The sequence below is a fragment of the Condylura cristata genome, unplaced genomic scaffold, assembly GCF_000260355.1.
Source record: "Condylura cristata isolate star-nosed mole 26May11 unplaced genomic scaffold, ConCri1.0 scaffold00041, whole genome shotgun sequence".
Taxonomy (NCBI): Eukaryota; Metazoa; Chordata; class Mammalia; order Eulipotyphla; family Talpidae; genus Condylura; species Condylura cristata.
The window spans coordinates 2,517,452-2,533,610 of record NW_004567142.1 but is presented as its reverse complement, the minus strand read 5'-3'; the positions used below and the strand labels follow the sequence as shown (position 1 = coordinate 2,533,610).

Here is a 16,159-nt window from a genome sequence, read left to right as displayed (position 1 = left end):
ACACCAAAGTGACCACCTATCCCTGGGCCTACTGCCCAAGGGCTTAGTTGACAACCAAAGCCAAGAGCCTTGAACTGCCCATAGCTCTTCAACACTTACGGCCGGCTCCCTGTGTGTTCAGCGTCCAGCCACCAAGTCCTCACCATCCCTCCCAGCTCTCACCCACGCACATCAAAGCCACCAATCCTCCCACTGCCCACAGACAGGTCCTCCTCTTTCCCCAGGGAGCTTCTATAAAGCCAGGGCTGATTCCTCTCTTGGCGGGCTCCACCCCAGCAAGACTGACAGACTTGTTCAGAGCAGCTGGGGGAAAACCCGCTGTCCTTCTCTGTGGCCACTCTCCACCTCCCAGCCCATGGGTACACACTCCTCCAGCTGCCCTTCTGTTCCAACAATAACCTGACCTTCTCCAGGGGACCTATAATCCACCGATGTGCCCCTTTCTCCCACACCTCAGGCTCCCAAACTTCATTCTCTCACCACCTTCTACAGACCAGCAACTCTGCCAGGAAAACAAACAAAACATCCTCCCAGAGGCAGGCCCCAAAGTTCCTCTGCTCCTGTGAGACTGAAAACGTTCCTGCTTCCTCTTTCGGGAGTGCCTTTTCTTTCTCTTAATGCCAAGACTTCTAAAGCTTCCTCTCACACCCCCCACCACCACCAAATGACCACTAATTCTGCTCCTTTTCTGGAAATTTGTTTACCATGAGACCCTTTTTCCAAACCCAGGACTGATTGACCCCCTTTCCCAATGCCCAGGATTCACTCCTCTCCAGCCACAGCCCAGACGTATTCCTCTTCCTTCTTTCTGCCAAGAGCGAGGGAGGTGACCACCCCCTGCCTCAGGTGCCTGCAGACAGCAACTTAACCTCTCTCCCATCCCCCTGGGCCCATCAAACTCTCCAACGGCCCTTTCAGCACCAAGGCTGACCCACTGTTCCTCTCCTGACTGGCGCTCTACCCTTCCCCGGGATAACTATGAACTCCAAGTAAGGCCCACCCAATCTCCGAAGCCACAAAACTTTTAACAGCTCATCGTTTTAAACGATCGCCTTCCTGGGGGAGGGGGAGGGGAGGGGGAGGGCTGCAGCGGTGGGGGATAAGCCTGCTACTCTTCTCCCAAGCTATAGCCACCCCCCAACACACACACCTTCCAGCTCTACACCGACGATGGTCTCTTTAGCTCATCGTCAGGTGCAACTTATTGAGCGCCACCTCCGTGCCCGGCGCTGCACTGACTCCAGGTCCCCCACGAGCCCTCCTCCGCTCCCGAGCCCCGGCCATAGCTACCGTGTCTCCAAGGGTCTTTGGGCTCCACCGCTCCGGACACGATATCCTCGTCCGAGGGGAACGTGACGCGCTTGGCCGCTCCCTTGAGGCGTCCGTCGGCTGGGGGCGACGTGGGGCTGGGGGACCGGGCCTCCGCGGGGGCCTCCTCGGCATCGCCGTCCGCGCCCGGCCCGGGCGGCGCCTCCTGCGGCGGGATCTCCATCGCCGCCGCCGCCGCCTCCTCACGGGGGCCCCGGGGACATGCCCCGGGCCCCGGACTTGTCTCTCCGGGCCCGCCCGCCGTCCCGGGGCATCGGCTCCGCCGCCGCTTCAGGCGCCGCCTCCGACTGCTCTCCGGGTCGTCGTAGTCGTAGCCGCCGGCAGCCCGAGCGCGCCTCCCCCGAGCCCCCGCGCGCACCTGATCGTTCGCAGCCGCACTTTCGTTAAGGGCCGGGGATGCCCCCCGCCCCCCCCCCCGTGCACCAAGAAAAGCAGAAAAGCTAGTTAAGCCCTATGCAGGTGGCGTTGTCTTGCGGCTTGCTGAAGGGAGGGACCAAAGGCAGGAAGAGTCGTGCTAAAAAGCAACGCGACCGGTGAATCTGCAGAACCGGAACTGCAGAACGTGAGGGGCGGGGCTGGGGGGGGACGCCGTCTCCCGGAGCAGCGCGCAGGCGCGAACCTGAGCCGCCTCCACACCCCCCCGCCGAGGTAACTACTGTGCAGGCTCACACATAGTCGTCACGAACTCCAGCCATGGAGAGGGAAGTGGAGTTGACAGAACTAAAAACAAGTGCTTGGCAGGGCTCGGCCAACTGATAAGAAGAAACACAAAGGGATGGAGAACGTGATAGGCGAGAGAAGCTGTGTTGAATACACGGGTACAGGTTATGGATGCTGAGGGACCCCGCAGAGGAGACGAAGCCTGTGCCCCAGCTCGTTATTCTTTAGTCTTGCGTTTGAAGATGACAGTTTCACCAGTAGTTCCCTGGATTTGGATAATGTCGCATACACTGTAATTTGTGTTTAAAAACTTAAATAAATGAGGTCGTTCGGCGTTAAATAAAAGCTGAGAAGGAAGAAGCCCAGGGCTAGAGACGAATCTGCCAGCACCGGGCGCTGGAGCGGTAGAGCAGACCCGGAGCAATCCGGGGCAGCTCAGGCCACGCCCCCGTAAGGGCCGAACGCGATCGCTTACAGTTCACCTCGGCACTTTCGCCGAGCTTTCCCCGCCCGTCGGCCACCTGGGGTTGGCGCGGGAGGCGGGGCGGGGCTCAAGCCCAGACGGGGGCTGGGAGGGGCGAGCCACGTCGTTGCCAAGGCAACTCGGGAGCCAGGCCCGGGCGCGCCGAGCGGGCGCTGTAAATGGAGGCGCGGGGGCGCGGCTCTGCGCTGGACCACTCGCCAGCCGCCGCGCCTCCGTACTTACTGGAACTCTTCGCTTATTTTTCTTAATTTAATGGGACTAAAAAAGAAGCAGAAGTTTGCTTTTTAAAAGCTCATCTGTTGAAAGACCATTAATGACTGCTCAGTGAAGGGAATGTTTACCGGCGGGGCGCTACACAGCTGGAGCGAAATGGAGAGGGACAGGCTTCACCTAAGCCCTTAATCCTCCGCCCTTTCTCTGTGGCGCTGCCACAAAGGGCCCACCCTCCCCGCTTGAGCGGTTAAGCGAATCAGCGGTCACTAGTGTGTGGGGGAGAAGCACCTCCCGCAAACGGGACAAACAAAGGAGGTGCTGGCGAGCTGCGTGCCAGGTAACGCTGTGCGAGCCACACCCGCGCCGTGTTCGACCCCACCGCCCCACAAAGAACTTGAGATCCAACCTGCACTTCAGTCACGTGCCACTAGCCATTCCCACGTACCTCGGCCCAATCTGCACTTTTATCCAGCTCCTCCCAGCCCCTTGAAGTGTCTGTTCTCCCCTTCCAGGCCGCTCAACTGGGTCGAGCCCTTGGTGAGCTAAACCTGCCTCTATCCCTAAAGGGTACATTCCAAACAAAACAGGAGGTGAATTCTCCTGGACACATTGGTGCTTTGGCAGGAGGAGAGTATTAAGGAGTATCTTCAGAGTGGCCTTATGTTTGCACCTGCTTCAATAAACAACTTTACACTCTGCAATGTGCCCAGCTTTATTCCCTTCCTACCCCCAGTCTTCAGGAAATACCCATATTTCTGTTGGGCAGACTTCTGTGAGGTAGAGCATTCCTTTCCAGGGAAACACGAACTCCCGGGGTTGGAGAATTTTTTTTCCTGACGCAGGCTGTCTCAGGAAGTCAGAGCTGCTTGGAGTTTTTCCCAAAATCCCAATGGAGGTCCAAATTTTGTAGGTCCCAGAGCTCCAAAATTCAGGACCTGGGATACCGTGGAAAGGTGAACCAACACAAGGTCATCATCAGGGCTTGAAGGTGTACGCAATAATGTCACTACACCGCAGCAGTGCCTCAGCCTGCACACCTATTGGAGTTTGCAGCTGAGACACATAGAAGTTGGCCACATCCAGGTCAGTAGCTCCAAAGTGTGCAGTCACATGCACCCCCTCGTGCAATGTGAAGCTCACCTGGCGGCCCACCATGGCCAGCAGGCTGCGGAGGTAGCGCTCCCGAAGGGCGGCTCTGGCCCGCTGTTCCTGGGATTCTCGGGATTCTTGTGCCAGGGATGACGCTGAAATTTCAGGAATCACTTCTTTCAGGGGAGCTCTGCGTCCATTGGGGGCAAAGCCTCGGCTGAAACCATCAGGGCCCCGGGGAAGCCGGAGCACAGGTACAGGAATGGTCAGTGGAGTCTGCATTGTCCTGGCTGTTGGGTGAGGAAGAGAAGGGAAACCACTAAGTGGAGGCTGAGACTAAAGGAAGAGGGAGGACTGGGAGCAGAGGCTTTTCTACCCCCACTCAGCTCAGCCTGCTAAAAACCCAATCCTGATTCTCCCTCCTAAACTTTGTACCAGTCCCCCTTCCCAGGAAGTGGCACAGCCATTCCCAAGTCCCAGAGATTTTTGTTTACTTTTATGCCCAGTCTCCAATTATACAAATATTTGCTGCAAGATTGAAGGCCAGTGCCTCTCCGGTGGCACAGGGGTTAAAGTCTCAGTGCTGTCAAGCTATCACCAGCCACCGGCAGCCTGAGTTTGCCCCCCACAAGGGAGCTGACCCACAGGGCACAGCAGACCTCTCCGGTCTCCCCACTTCTCCCCTCAGCAGTGTATTTCAGTCAGTCTGCCTGTTCTGCTCCCCACTCTGTCTCTGGTGAATCCTCTCACCTGCCACACCTATGGCCTCTAAACCCAGTTCCTGTATGCATAAATAAATAAATCTTTTTTAAAAAGAACACATACCTAAAGGAGGAGAAAAGTTCTTCCTTTCCACAGAATGGCAGCAAAAATCACTAATGGACATGAAGACTTGTTTGATGGGGTAAGATCTACATAATCTAACGAGCCCGCTAAGAAAATACCTGCCCACTGTAAAGAACAAACACTAACTTTAAAGTGCAGCAACCCAGGAGCCAAGGGATGACACCTTAGCTCGGGGACTAAAGTCAGCGTGTGCGATAATGAGGCAACCAGATGTTGTATGTCTCTCGATATGACATGCGGAGCACAGGGTACCAGTTCTGCCCTGTGAATCTATTCCTGCTCCACCTGAATCTAATCCTGAGGAGATGCAAATTGAGAAAGTCCACAAAAAAATAAATTAGCCTGGATTTTTTTTTTTTTAATTGAGTGCCTAAAAGAGAAAGGGGTCAGGGGATCCTATCTACTCCCAGCCTGACATTTCCCACTCTCTATTGCTGACACCCAGGTCCAGTCACCCTCACTTCCGGCATGAACTGTGGAAACAGACTCCTCACTCATGACTGGAACTGGCTCATACTCTTGTTTTCTTACAGGGGCTGTCCTGGGCACAGGGCAGGATTTGAGCAGCATCCCTGCCTCTACCCGCTAGAGGTCAGTAGTGTCCCCCATCCCAAGATGTGACAACGAAAAAAATGTCTCCTTTGATTAAGCAGTCTGGAAGGAAAATTACATTCATAAAAAAACCCTTCCCCCTTCCCCCCCCAAAGGGTTTCCATATATTGCCAATGTCCCCTGGGGAATAATGAAATCATCCCTAGTTGAGAACTAGTGCTGAGACATACAGGTGGGGGGCTGTGTCATGAACACATGGACTCACAACCTGACTGGGATCCAGGGACCGCAAATCAAAGCTCAAGGCGCCCTCACTTCTCAGAACAGGGAAGATGAAAAAGGCCCACAAGGGGGTCTCCCTGGTGGCACAACCGATTAAAGCACCGCATTATGAAGCTCTCCAAAGCCACTGCAGCACGAGCTCCATTCCCCGCCAGGAAGCTGACCTGCTCGGTTGACAGACCTCTTCTGCCCTGACTGCTGCTCCCCTCAGCAGTACTTTGTCAATCTGCCTGCTCTGCCACCGCTGTGTCTCTGCTGAATCCCCTCATTGTCCCTGCACCTCTGGCCTGTACCCCAGTACAGGCCTGCTGTACTGCTTGCTGACCTACAAGCATCAAAAAATAAATCTTTAAAAAAAAAAAAGAAAGAAAAAGGCCAACAAAGCACATCTTTGGCACAGCTCTGGAGAGACACCTTCAAACCCTTTGTGATTTTATTTGGGGTGTCAATCAGGAGAGCCTCAGAGAGGGTGGTTCCACCAACCCCAGGAAAACAGCAAAGGCTTGGTCGGCTGCTCCAAAAGCCAGGCCGCAGAGTGGGGCCGGACCCTGGCTGTCCACCTTTTAGCACTTTTTGAATTCAGTACCACGGATTTGTGTAAGTTACTCTCATTTTAAGAAGGGGTATATGGTAACGCCTCCCTGCCCCTTAAAAAAGGTCACCCACACCCCTTTCTGTCCCTGCCCCTGACTTTCCCAGCCCCTCTGTAACTAGCTATCAAGTCCTACGGATCTGACACCTCCACTCAAATCAAATCTTTACAAGCACAAGTTAGAAAATTCCGTCAGGAAAGGAGCTAAGAGTAAATAGTTTAGGCTGCCGGCCGCAGGGTCTGTGGCGCAAATCCCCAGCTCGGCCACAGTAGCATGGCAGCAGCCTGGCAACAGGTGAGCAACGAATGTGGCCTCGAGCCAAGATCCTCACCTGTTGGGCCACTGGAATTTGAATTTTAGTGAATTTCACTCAGCACAAAAATTTTACTTTTCCAGCCACCTAAAAGTATAAAAAACCCACGCTTAGCTTACAGGCTGCAGCTGTCCACAGCTGGCCACCAGGCAGAGAGGACAGAGGTACAGGGAGACGGTTACGGCAATTCCCAGCCCTCCCAGGCTCACCACCAGGGACCTGGGCAGGGCCCCTGCTACCCTTTAAGCAGCCTCCTCCTGTCTCAGGCTCCTCATCTGTGAAATGAAGCATAAACGAAGCCCCCCTGAGGGTTGCTGGGTGAAGGAATTTTGGGTCCCACTGTGACTTGGACTCCTTACTTTCTCTCCCACCCACATTCAATCCACCAGTAAAACTTGTCAGCGCCACCTTCAAAACTGCATTGAGAGCCCAGTGACTTTTGACCCTTCTCTCCTCTGTCCTGGGCCACCCACCACCACCTGGGCCACCCACCACCACATTACACCTGGACTAATGTGGTCAATTCCCCACCAGGCTCCCAGCTGCTCCCTTCACTCCACAGTCTGGACCCCACTCCACTGTCAGAGGGATCCTCAGAGAATCAAGTCTGATCTTAACCCCTCCTCGCCTCAGAGCTCCCCACGGCTCCCCACTCACTCACTGCAAAAGCCAAGGTCCTCACAATGGCTACAAGACCCTGTCCTCCCCAGAACCCTGGCCCTCTAGCTTTCCTCACTGCTATTGTCACTTGAATGAGCCAAGAACGTTCCTGCCACAGGACCTTTGCACTTGATGTTCTGGCAGCCTAGAACCCTGTTCCAGATGGGAGGCATGTGTATTTCCAGCTGCATAGCTCATCTCTCTTCCTTGCTTCATGAACTGAGGTTGCTGCTGCCCAAATTTCCACCTTTACAGGGTATAGAACAGTAACTTTTTTACTCCGCCTCATCTTCTCTTCATATTCCCTCCTGACAATCTGATTTGCTTGCTTACCTACATGCCATTTTTCTCCCAGGAAACATAAACCTATGAGAGAAGACACAGGTCCACTATCTTTACAACTCCATTCCCAACCCCACCTAGGGGCTGACAAATGGACAATTCGGTTAAGTGTTGGTTGCAGGAATGTAAAGATACACCCGTCCACATTATTAGCACCCATTATCTGAGTACCTACTCTGTGCCCAGCTCACTGGACAGTGCTGGGGACACAGCTGAGTGAAACAGCCCAGCCCTGCCACATGGGCTCACAGTCGAGAAGGTAACAAAGACAGCAGAGACTGTGAGGATCCAGAGTGCACCAGGCTGGAATGAAGGAGCCTGGGGGCTTCAAGAACCCGGAGGGGACACCTGACCCAGCCTTGGGGCAAGAGGTGGTTCCCAGACAGAGCACTCAGGGATGACCTCTCTGATAAGAGTAAAATCACGTATTGAGTCCTGCTGAGATCGGTGGGCAGAAGCAGTCCAGTCAGAAAGCATAGCAAATGGAATCTCATAAGAGGGTGACTCTGAGATGGCACAAGAAGACCTCCGTGGAGGAGGTGGGGGCAGAGACAGACATGTAGGGGGTCCCTGATGCCTCAGCCTGCTACACTGAGCATGGATGTGCAGGATAAAGAGACGAGAGAAATGCAGAGAGAAGCCACACAGTGGTCAGGTGAAAGATGAGGATGGGGGCAGTGGGCATGCTTACCTGCATGCCATTTTTCTCCCAGGAAACATAAACCTATGAGAGAAGACACAGGTGGACCAGCCTCGGGTATGTTCTGAAGGCTGAGAGCCTTCACTATTTGCTGAGTCCAGGAAGACTCCCAAGGTTTTGGCGATGGGCAAGTCCACAGTTAATGGGATTAAAGGGTATTTACATGTTCCAGTTAATCAAGGTTACTTCTATCAATGGGATTAAGGGATATACAAGTTTTAGAATTAATCTGTCCACTTCACTCCAAGTTTAGTCCCCAGTGTTTTCTTCCAGGCTAGGTTAACAGTAGAGTGTTTAGGGAGAAACCCAGTCTCTAGAGGAGCATTTAATAAAAGACAGATAGCAATCAAGCAAGTGACACAAATTTTTTTTTTGTTAAATCCTGTATATAACAAAATTAAGGGTGGGCCAGTAAGGATGATTTTTCCCCTCCATGGGGAAGGGGGCAGCTTAGGTCCTATCAGTGCAACCCCAATTTTCCTGAAGAGGAAACTGAAGCTAGGAGATAGCAAATCATCTACTGGTCCAAGTTGTTGAGTGGCAGTAAAAGGGATCAAATCCAGGTTGGGCTGAACAGAGCTGGGCCATCATCCAGCCCTTGCAGCCAGCACAGGGGAGCAACAAGAGCTTTGGGAGCCAAGGTGTGACCAGATAAGAAACTGGTCTGAGGAAAGGTCACCTAGGGTGTGTCCTGGCAGGCATGATCCATTTTCCTGGTGACCAGGCCTGAGAGTCCTTTATCCTTTCCCTTTCTGCAAGTCAAGGATTTATTGCTCAGAAATTCTAGAAAAAATGTCCAGACCCATCCCGCGCCACCAAAAAAATGAATGAGTCTCAGGTCAATGGCAGGGGAGGGTTTAAAACGTTCCTCCTTGGGGCCACAGCTGTCCACTTTCGAGAAAATGGAAACGATCAGCTCGGTGGACATTCAGTTAAACTTTCACAACCGCCAGTTGCTGAGATATCTGGTAAACAGCAAGGTCTCAGACCTAATTAACCAAGGTGTTTGCGGCCAGGTCCGTACACATCCCAGGAGTCCCATCTGGATGCAAATTAATGCAATGGAGCCTCCGGATAGGGTCAGAACCCCAAACAGACTCCTTCCCCTCCCCTGGCCGGGTCAGTTTCCTCTGGATTCCGCCCTGACCACCCAGCGCTCTCCTTTTCTTATACTAAATAGGTCCTCCCGGCCCCCGGGCGTCCACTCCCCACTCCGCCCTGGGCGCTCTGGCTGGACTTTCGGCCCACCTCCGGGCTCTAGGCAACCGCTCCCACCCAGGGAAAGGCGTGTATTGTTGATTACTGCGGTGACCGCCTGAGTCGTTATTTTCCCGTGGGGGTGCGTTTCGCCCTCCTCCGCCTCCCCACCCCACCGCGTGCGCGGGTCGGCCCTCCCGCCAGCCGGCACTGGGGCCAGAGTCCAGGCTGCTCTTCCCTCCCACACAGGTAGGCGTCCCCCCAACGTCTCCTGGGCCAGGGAGCAGCAACGTGTTCACGACTCGGCACCAACACCCCACACTCACCGAGGTCCGCGTGCCGCACCCCCACTTCCGTCGGCGCCCGGGCTGCAGAGGCCCGGGCGGGCCGCGAGAGCCGCGGAACCTGCGTTCCGCCCGTGCCGCGGCCGCCGCCCCACGTGGTCGCGGGCCGGCTTCTAGGCTCCGCAGCCGCGCGAATCCAGCCAGCATCCCTAGCGGGCAGCCTAGGTTAGCCTTTGGCTCTGATCCCCAGCCTTCGAGGTGGAGCGTCCAGGAAGCCCGTTTTGCAGAGGAAGTTGAGGCTGGGAGAGGGGAGGACTACCCCCTTCCCAAAGAGTTAGAACCCCTGGTCTTTACACCCCATTCTCTACAAGTGCATACTCAAACCCCTCACCCCCACCTCCCCTATCCAAACCTTGAGATCTTGCTCTCAGAAGCCCCGCACCTGAAAAAAGCTTGGAGGGTGGACCCAGGCAATCTTCTTGTCCCCCAGCCCACCATCCCACTTTAATTTGCAAAGGTGAAAACAGAGGCCCTGCAAGGCCCTAGATGCTGCCTGAGACTGCAACACCTTGCTGGGATGAGCTCAGACAATTCATTTCTCTCCTGAGGGCCCCCTATGTGTCTCGGCTTCCCACTAGATCCCCAATGCCCAGTGCCTGGCCCTCTGCAAATAGCCATTGCAAGAATGTACAACAGGTCTTTCCAGGTGGTGCAATGAGTTAAAGTGCAGCACAATGAAGCAAGCACTAGGCACTTCAGCAAGAGTTGGATCCCTGGCCAGGGAGGTGACCCACATGGCTCAGGAGACCTCTCCTGACCTGCCCGCTGCTCCCTCAGCAGTGCACTACTACAGTCTATCTGTTCTGCTCCCCACTCTGTTTCTGGTGAGTCCTTTCACTGCCCCTGCACCTCTGGCCTGTAGCCCAGTTCTATATGCCTAAAGAAATCTTTTAAAGAGAAAGAAAGAATGCATAATGGTTCAATACATATTTGTTTGCTAAAGCATGAACAGGTTCGGGCTCTATTTGTGAACAAAGCAGACTGGCTCCTAACCATTAAGACGCTATATTCTAGGGAAGCTGGAACGGACAAAATAGGCTAGACAGAGATCCTTTGAAGCTTGATGAGTGATGTAAAGAGATTATAAAAGGATAATGGGATAATAGGTGGGCAGGATTGGGGGACTTTTTAAATGTTTTTTTTTTAAATTTTATAATAGTTTATTTTTACATCATTTTTATGCATTTTTCCATCTCAGTTGCAATCCCCTTAGGTTTCCCATCACCAAATCACCCTTGTGCCATCACCATAGTCCAGTGCATTTCCCTCCCGCCACAGTTCTTGATCCCATTCCCCACTCTACCCGGATTGGGGGTACTTTTAAATTTATTTTATTTATTTTTTAAAGATTTATTTACATATGCAAACAGAACTGGGGTACAGACCAGAGGTGCAGGGATGGTGAGAGGATTCATCAGAGACAGTGGGGAGAAGAACAGGCAGATTGACAAAGTACATTTGCTGACAGGAATAGCAGGCAGGTCAGGAGCGGTCCACCACTCCATGTGGGTCACCTTCCTGGCGGGGGGGTGGGTTGGGGGGGGTGGGTCGAACTTGTGCTGAAGTGGCTAGCTTCATAGTGCTGAGTTTTAACCCATTGTACCACCAGGGAAGGTCCATTGGGGGAATTTTTTAAATTGGGTGGTCAGAGAGGGTGACATTGAAGAAGCCACCTCACCTAACAGATGAGGAAACTGAGGCTCAGGAAGGAACTGGGTGGGAATAAGTGGAGATCATGGAGTGAAAATTGTGAGGCCTTTAGCAGGGTGGGGCTACTTTAGATATGATGGTCAGGGTGGCCCTCTGCTCTCAGGAGGACAATTGAGCTGAGACCTGAATAACAATATGAGGAACCCTGGGGCCTGGAGCAACCCCCCAGGAGATTAGCATGTGAAATTCACTTGGTGCTGGGCTGGGGACACTATGGGGGAGGACTGACCCTGGCCCTGACCTCTGGATGGGGGGGACTTGTATGAATGAAGGGGCTGGAGAGGGAGGGAGAAGATAGCCAAAAACAGTTCTATATTATGATGTTGTCGGTGCCAGGAAGAAAACTTGTGAGAGTTGGAGGGTGGAGCTGGGTGTTGATGCCACTTCAAACGGTAAGCAGAGAGAATTACTTTGGGGAGGGAAGTTCAAGGAGGCTTGGGTGGAGGGAGGAAGACAGTTGGCTATTTGGTTCCACCGCGTTGATAGGTCTTAGAGCAGAAGGAATAATAGGATCACAACCCCCCTCAAACCTTCTCAAAGCTCTGATCGCAGAAAACCAAGGTCTTAAAGTGTTCAGAGACCCTCTTGCACCCATTTTCTGACCATCTATTTCACCCCCATCTCTTTGTTATTTTTGATTACACAGGCTGGCTTCCGGTCACCTCCCTCAGGGCTCAGCTCTAACTAACCCTTCCCCCTCATGGAAAGAAAAATCGAGAGCTCCTAACCCAGTAATGCTGTCCACTCAAAAGCTTTATTTTGCACTTGCCATCCTAGAAGACAGGCCGTATTTTACAGTCATCTTGTTAAGAGGCTGTGGCCCCCAAACTGCTTGAGGTCAGTAGTTGTTCAGGCGTTCAATATGTTTGCCCAGGGAATTTTTATTGTAATGCATTTAATGGAGTATTTATTCCATACTACTAGAAGCCTTACAAGAAACCATTTTCTGGCGTGGTGGGTTGGGGGAGTGAGGATAACAACTGTATTACCGATTCACCAGTCTTAAAACAAGATCAGTTTCCACGCACAGTTGTGTCATTAAGGTTTGGTCACTAAGCCAAACGCAGTGGGCACGGCCTTGATTGGATTTGGCTGCCCGCGGGGCCCCTGCGGGGCCGCCCCGTCCTCTTCCGCCAGGCCACGCCCCGAGGGGCGGGGCCACGGGCCGGGCCAGCACGTGTAAGAGTTCGCGGCGGGTCGCCCCAGTCACTCACCTGAGAGCCTCGGTCTGAGCGCGCACGGCTCGCGAGTCCTCCGCCCGCGAGTCCTCCGCCCGCCTGCTCGCCCGGCCCGCGACTCATGTCCCGCCGCAAGGCCGGCTGCACGCCCCGCCGAGTAGACCCCGAGCCCGCCGCCGGCACAGACGACGAGATGGAGATACCGGACCTCATCATCGAAGTGAAGCCCGAGCCAGAGCCGCGGCCCCTACAGGCCCAGTGGCTGGGGCCCTTCAACCTGAAGGAAGCGCCGGCGGCGGGGCAGTTCGAAGACGAGCCCCGCCACTCTCACGGCGTGGTGCCCGGGCTTGGCGCCCCCCGCCACGACCCCGGCGTGCGGAACCAGTGGCTGTGTACGCCACTGACCTCGAACCCCCTGGGTGAGCGCCCCCGGCCCCCGACCCGCCTCCCTCCTTCCTAGGGGTGGGACCCCCCTCGACCGGGGCCCCGACCCCAGCCTACCGCCCCTACCTTGTTTCCCCTTCCCCTGGCTGGCCTCCAGCCCCTCTCTGACCTTCGGGTTTCCCCTCGCCCCCGGAACCCCCAGCCCCCATCCTGGCCCCACCCCACGCTCACCACCCGCTTCCTCCCTGCAGACCGCCAGCCCTGGACCGACAAACACCCCGATCTGTTGACCTGCGGCCGCTGCCTGCAGACCTTCCCGCTGGAGGCTATCACTGCTTTCATGGACCACAAGAAGCTGGGCTGTCAGCTCTCCAGAGGCCCCAGCCCTTGCCAGGGCTCAGGTGAGTAAAGGCGGGAGGCAGTCTCCCTTTCAAGTTCAAGGGCCCGGCTTCCTGTGAAGGGGCTGAGCTGGACAGGCAGGGCAGTGAGCACTACTTCCCCTTTCTCTCTCCCCTTCGGGTGCAGCCTAGGCGTGGCCAGGGCCTGCCCTGTCCTAGGGCTGGGACTAGTGGTGGTGAGGGGGTGGGTGAGGGCGGGGGCTGGGCTGGGAAGGGAAGGAGGGCCGCCCACAGGGTGTGGCCAGCCCCAGAGGACTAGTCTGGGGATTTGCCACACACACAACCCCCCAATCTGGTTTCACTTCTCCTTCCCTTTGGCCAGAAATAACTGGCCAGGTGGCTGGACCAGGGTGGCAATAAGGGGGGACCTCTGGGGAGGGCCACAGCTTTGAGGAGGAAGAGCTGTAGATGGCTGAAAGGGAGCCGTGTAGCCACCTCTTCCCATCTCCCTCACCTCTGGGACATGAGTGGTGCCCTTGCTCAGCCCCAGGGAAGGGGCTTCTGGCTTCCCTCAGGGATGGAATCTCCCAGCCCAGCACGTTGGGAAGCCCCTGGTCTGGACACCTGGGTTCCTTCTCTTAGGATGGAATTAAAACCCTGAAGAGGGTGGTAGAATCAAGGGAGCTTTGCTCGGAGTAAGTTGCAGTGCTCATGCAAACTGGTGAAGATTCCAGTCCTTGTGGCTCTGAAGTTTAAGAAATGCAATTTTATGTGCAGGGCTGGGCCAGGGGGAGGTTACCGTGGAGAGGGAGGGGCAGTGATTGGATCAGCATTAGAGTTGGGGGTGGGTAGGTGCTTTGGGATTGTTGTGACAGACACTAGGAGACCTGCTGGGACTTGGCACCCCAGCACCTGGGACTCAGCTGATGTTATTGGGGGCTGGTAAAGACCAAGGTTCTCAGCTGTCCTCCATGTTAAGTTCACACCTTAAAAGGGAGGGGACTCCAGGATCCCCACATTCTAGCTAGCAACCAAGAAGTTGAGTGAGCCTCAGAGAGGCTAGTTCTTGCCCAAGGCCACACAGCTAGGGAGCCAGAGAACCAGAACAGAAAGTCGGGTCAGGCTGACCCTCCCCCAAACCACCCCTACCTGTGATCTTTACCCTGATGTTGCATCGTGAAGCCACCCCCACAACTATCTAGGATTTGAAAAGTAAAGGCAAGTGGATCTAGAAGGACTCAAAAGTATATACAGTTGGAAGTTTTCAGCCGGGGCTTTCCCGTTGAGGCACTGGCCATTTCTTGTAAGGCAGGGAAATGGTCTCGCGTGGAATCAGGAGCATGGGCCTGGCACACCACCACTCAGTACTTGATAAATTTATTAAGCCAATAATCTCTTTTCGAAAGGTTGCTTCCTACTTCCAAATTTCTGGATTAAAATCCATGCTGCACCCCTTTGAAGCTGTGGAGCCTTGGGAAAGTCGGTCTCTACCTCAGCTTTCCTGTTGGGAAAATGGAGGGCCCGTTTCCTGCCTTGCAGGAAAGTTGGGAGAGCAAGCTCTGAGGCCTAGGCATTTCCAAACACAGAAAAGGAAAGCCTCGGGTCCACGCCAGCCTTCTGCTGCTTGCCCGTCTGCCGGCCCACCTCCCGAGCAGCAGCTTTCCGAGGGCAGAGCGGCCGGGCTGTCTTCCCGCTCAGCCACAGAAGGGCCATCAGCTGCATCTTCTCCGACTCCCTGCCATCAGCACTAACACCCGCTCTTTTCTTCTCTGCAGACCGCGAGGACCTGAAGGCCCTGAGCTGCCTCCGCTGTGGCAGACAGTTCGCGGGGGCCTGGAAGCTGCTGCGCCACGCCCAGTGGGACCACGGACTGTCCATCTACCAGACGGAGCCCGAGACCCCAGAGGCCCCGCTGCTGGGCCTGGCAGAGGTGGCTGCGGCTGTGTCAGCCGTGGTGGGCCCAGAAGCCGAGGCCAAGGGCCCCCGGGTGAGCAGCCTCAGCCGGCGCAGCCCCACCTGCCCTGTGTGCACCAAGACCCTCAGCTCCTTCAGCAACCTCAAGGTGCACATGCGCTCACACACGGGTGAGCGGCCCTATGTCTGCGACCAGTGTCCCTACGCCTGCGCCCAGAGCAGCAAGCTCAATCGCCACAAGAAAACCCACCGGCAGCTGCAGCCCCAGAGCCCGTGCCTGGCCGATACCAGTCAGGAGCAGGCGTCTGCGGCTCCCCCGGAGCCAGCTGCCCATGCCGCTGCCCCGGCCAGCACCCTCCCGTGCCGGGGAGGGGAGGGCGCTGGGGCCGCCGCCACAGCAGGTGTCCAGGAACCAGGGGCTCCTGGTGGGGGGGCTCAGGTGGGCCCTGGTGGGGAAGGCTGGGGAGCCACCACGAAGGAACAGAGAACTGACCCTGCAAAGAACCAGAAGATGTCGCCAAAGAAGACCCCCAAGGCAGTGGGCAAGAGCCGTGGGCCAGGGGGCAGCTGCGAGTTCTGCGGGAAGCACTTCACCAACAGCAGCAACCTGACGGTGCACCGGCGCTCACACACGGGCGAGCGGCCCTACACCTGCGAGCTCTGCTCTTACGCCTGCGCCCAGAGCAGCAAGCTGAACCGCCACCGCCGCATGCACGGCCTGGGGCCTGGCAGCACCCGCTTCGAGTGCCCCCACTGCTGTGTTCCCTTCGGCCTGCGTGCCACCCTGGACAAACACCTGCGGCAGAAGCACCCCGAGGTGGCAGGGGAGGCCTGAGCATCAGGAGTACCCTCCCTACCGCCCCTGTTAACACTTCTGTTTGACCTAATCTCCCCTATGCTGTGAGTAAATCCTCCCGTTGTTACATGCAAGTTTGGACTCTGGCTTTCTTGGGGTGTCTGAGGTGGGGCAGGAGGCTTCCCCTCCTTGGGGTGGACGGCTGGACAGACCGGTTTGGAATGAGGGGGTGAGG

General features: G+C 55.5%; 3 protein-coding genes across 5 annotated transcripts in view; 1 reads left to right on the top strand and 2 right to left on the bottom strand.

Moving 5' to 3' along the window:
* PPP1R37 (protein phosphatase 1, regulatory subunit 37) overlaps positions 1-1,873 on the bottom strand; it is a 33,425-nt gene extending 31,552 nt beyond the window's left edge. The window contains exon 1 of the mRNA XM_004694186.2: positions 1,291-1,873. Coding sequence (XP_004694243.1) covers positions 1,291-1,492 — 202 coding nt within the window. The 5' untranslated portion in view covers positions 1,493-1,873. The remainder of the gene's footprint in view (positions 1-1,290) is intronic.
* A 1,512-nt stretch (positions 1,874-3,385) lies between these two features.
* Positions 3,386-13,193, bottom strand: GEMIN7 (gem (nuclear organelle) associated protein 7). 3 transcript variants are annotated; one of them, XM_012733453.1, is made up of 3 exons: positions 9,587-9,664; positions 3,827-4,065; positions 3,386-3,621 (listed from the first exon to the last, which is right to left on the bottom strand). In XM_012733453.1, exons 2-3 carry the CDS (start codon positions 4,055-4,057, stop codon positions 3,535-3,537), a joined length of 318 nt encoding a protein of 105 aa, XP_012588907.1. In that variant the 5' UTR covers positions 4,058-4,065; positions 9,587-9,664; the 3' UTR covers positions 3,386-3,534. The 3 variants fall into 3 exon arrangements, with proteins under 3 accessions (XP_012588907.1, XP_012588906.1, XP_004694242.1); XM_012733452.1 differs by lacking the exon at positions 9,587-9,664 and adding an exon at positions 13,168-13,193 and having other exon boundaries at positions 3,386-4,065; XM_004694185.2 differs by having other exon boundaries at positions 3,386-4,065.
* Positions 12,591-16,042, top strand: ZNF296 (zinc finger protein 296). The gene is made up of 3 exons (XM_004694184.2): positions 12,591-12,911; positions 13,128-13,277; positions 14,990-16,042. Exons 1-3 carry the CDS (start codon positions 12,614-12,616, stop codon positions 15,961-15,963), a joined length of 1,422 nt encoding a protein of 473 aa, XP_004694241.1. The 5' UTR covers positions 12,591-12,613; the 3' UTR covers positions 15,964-16,042.
* The last annotated feature ends 117 nt before the right edge of the window (positions 16,043-16,159 follow it).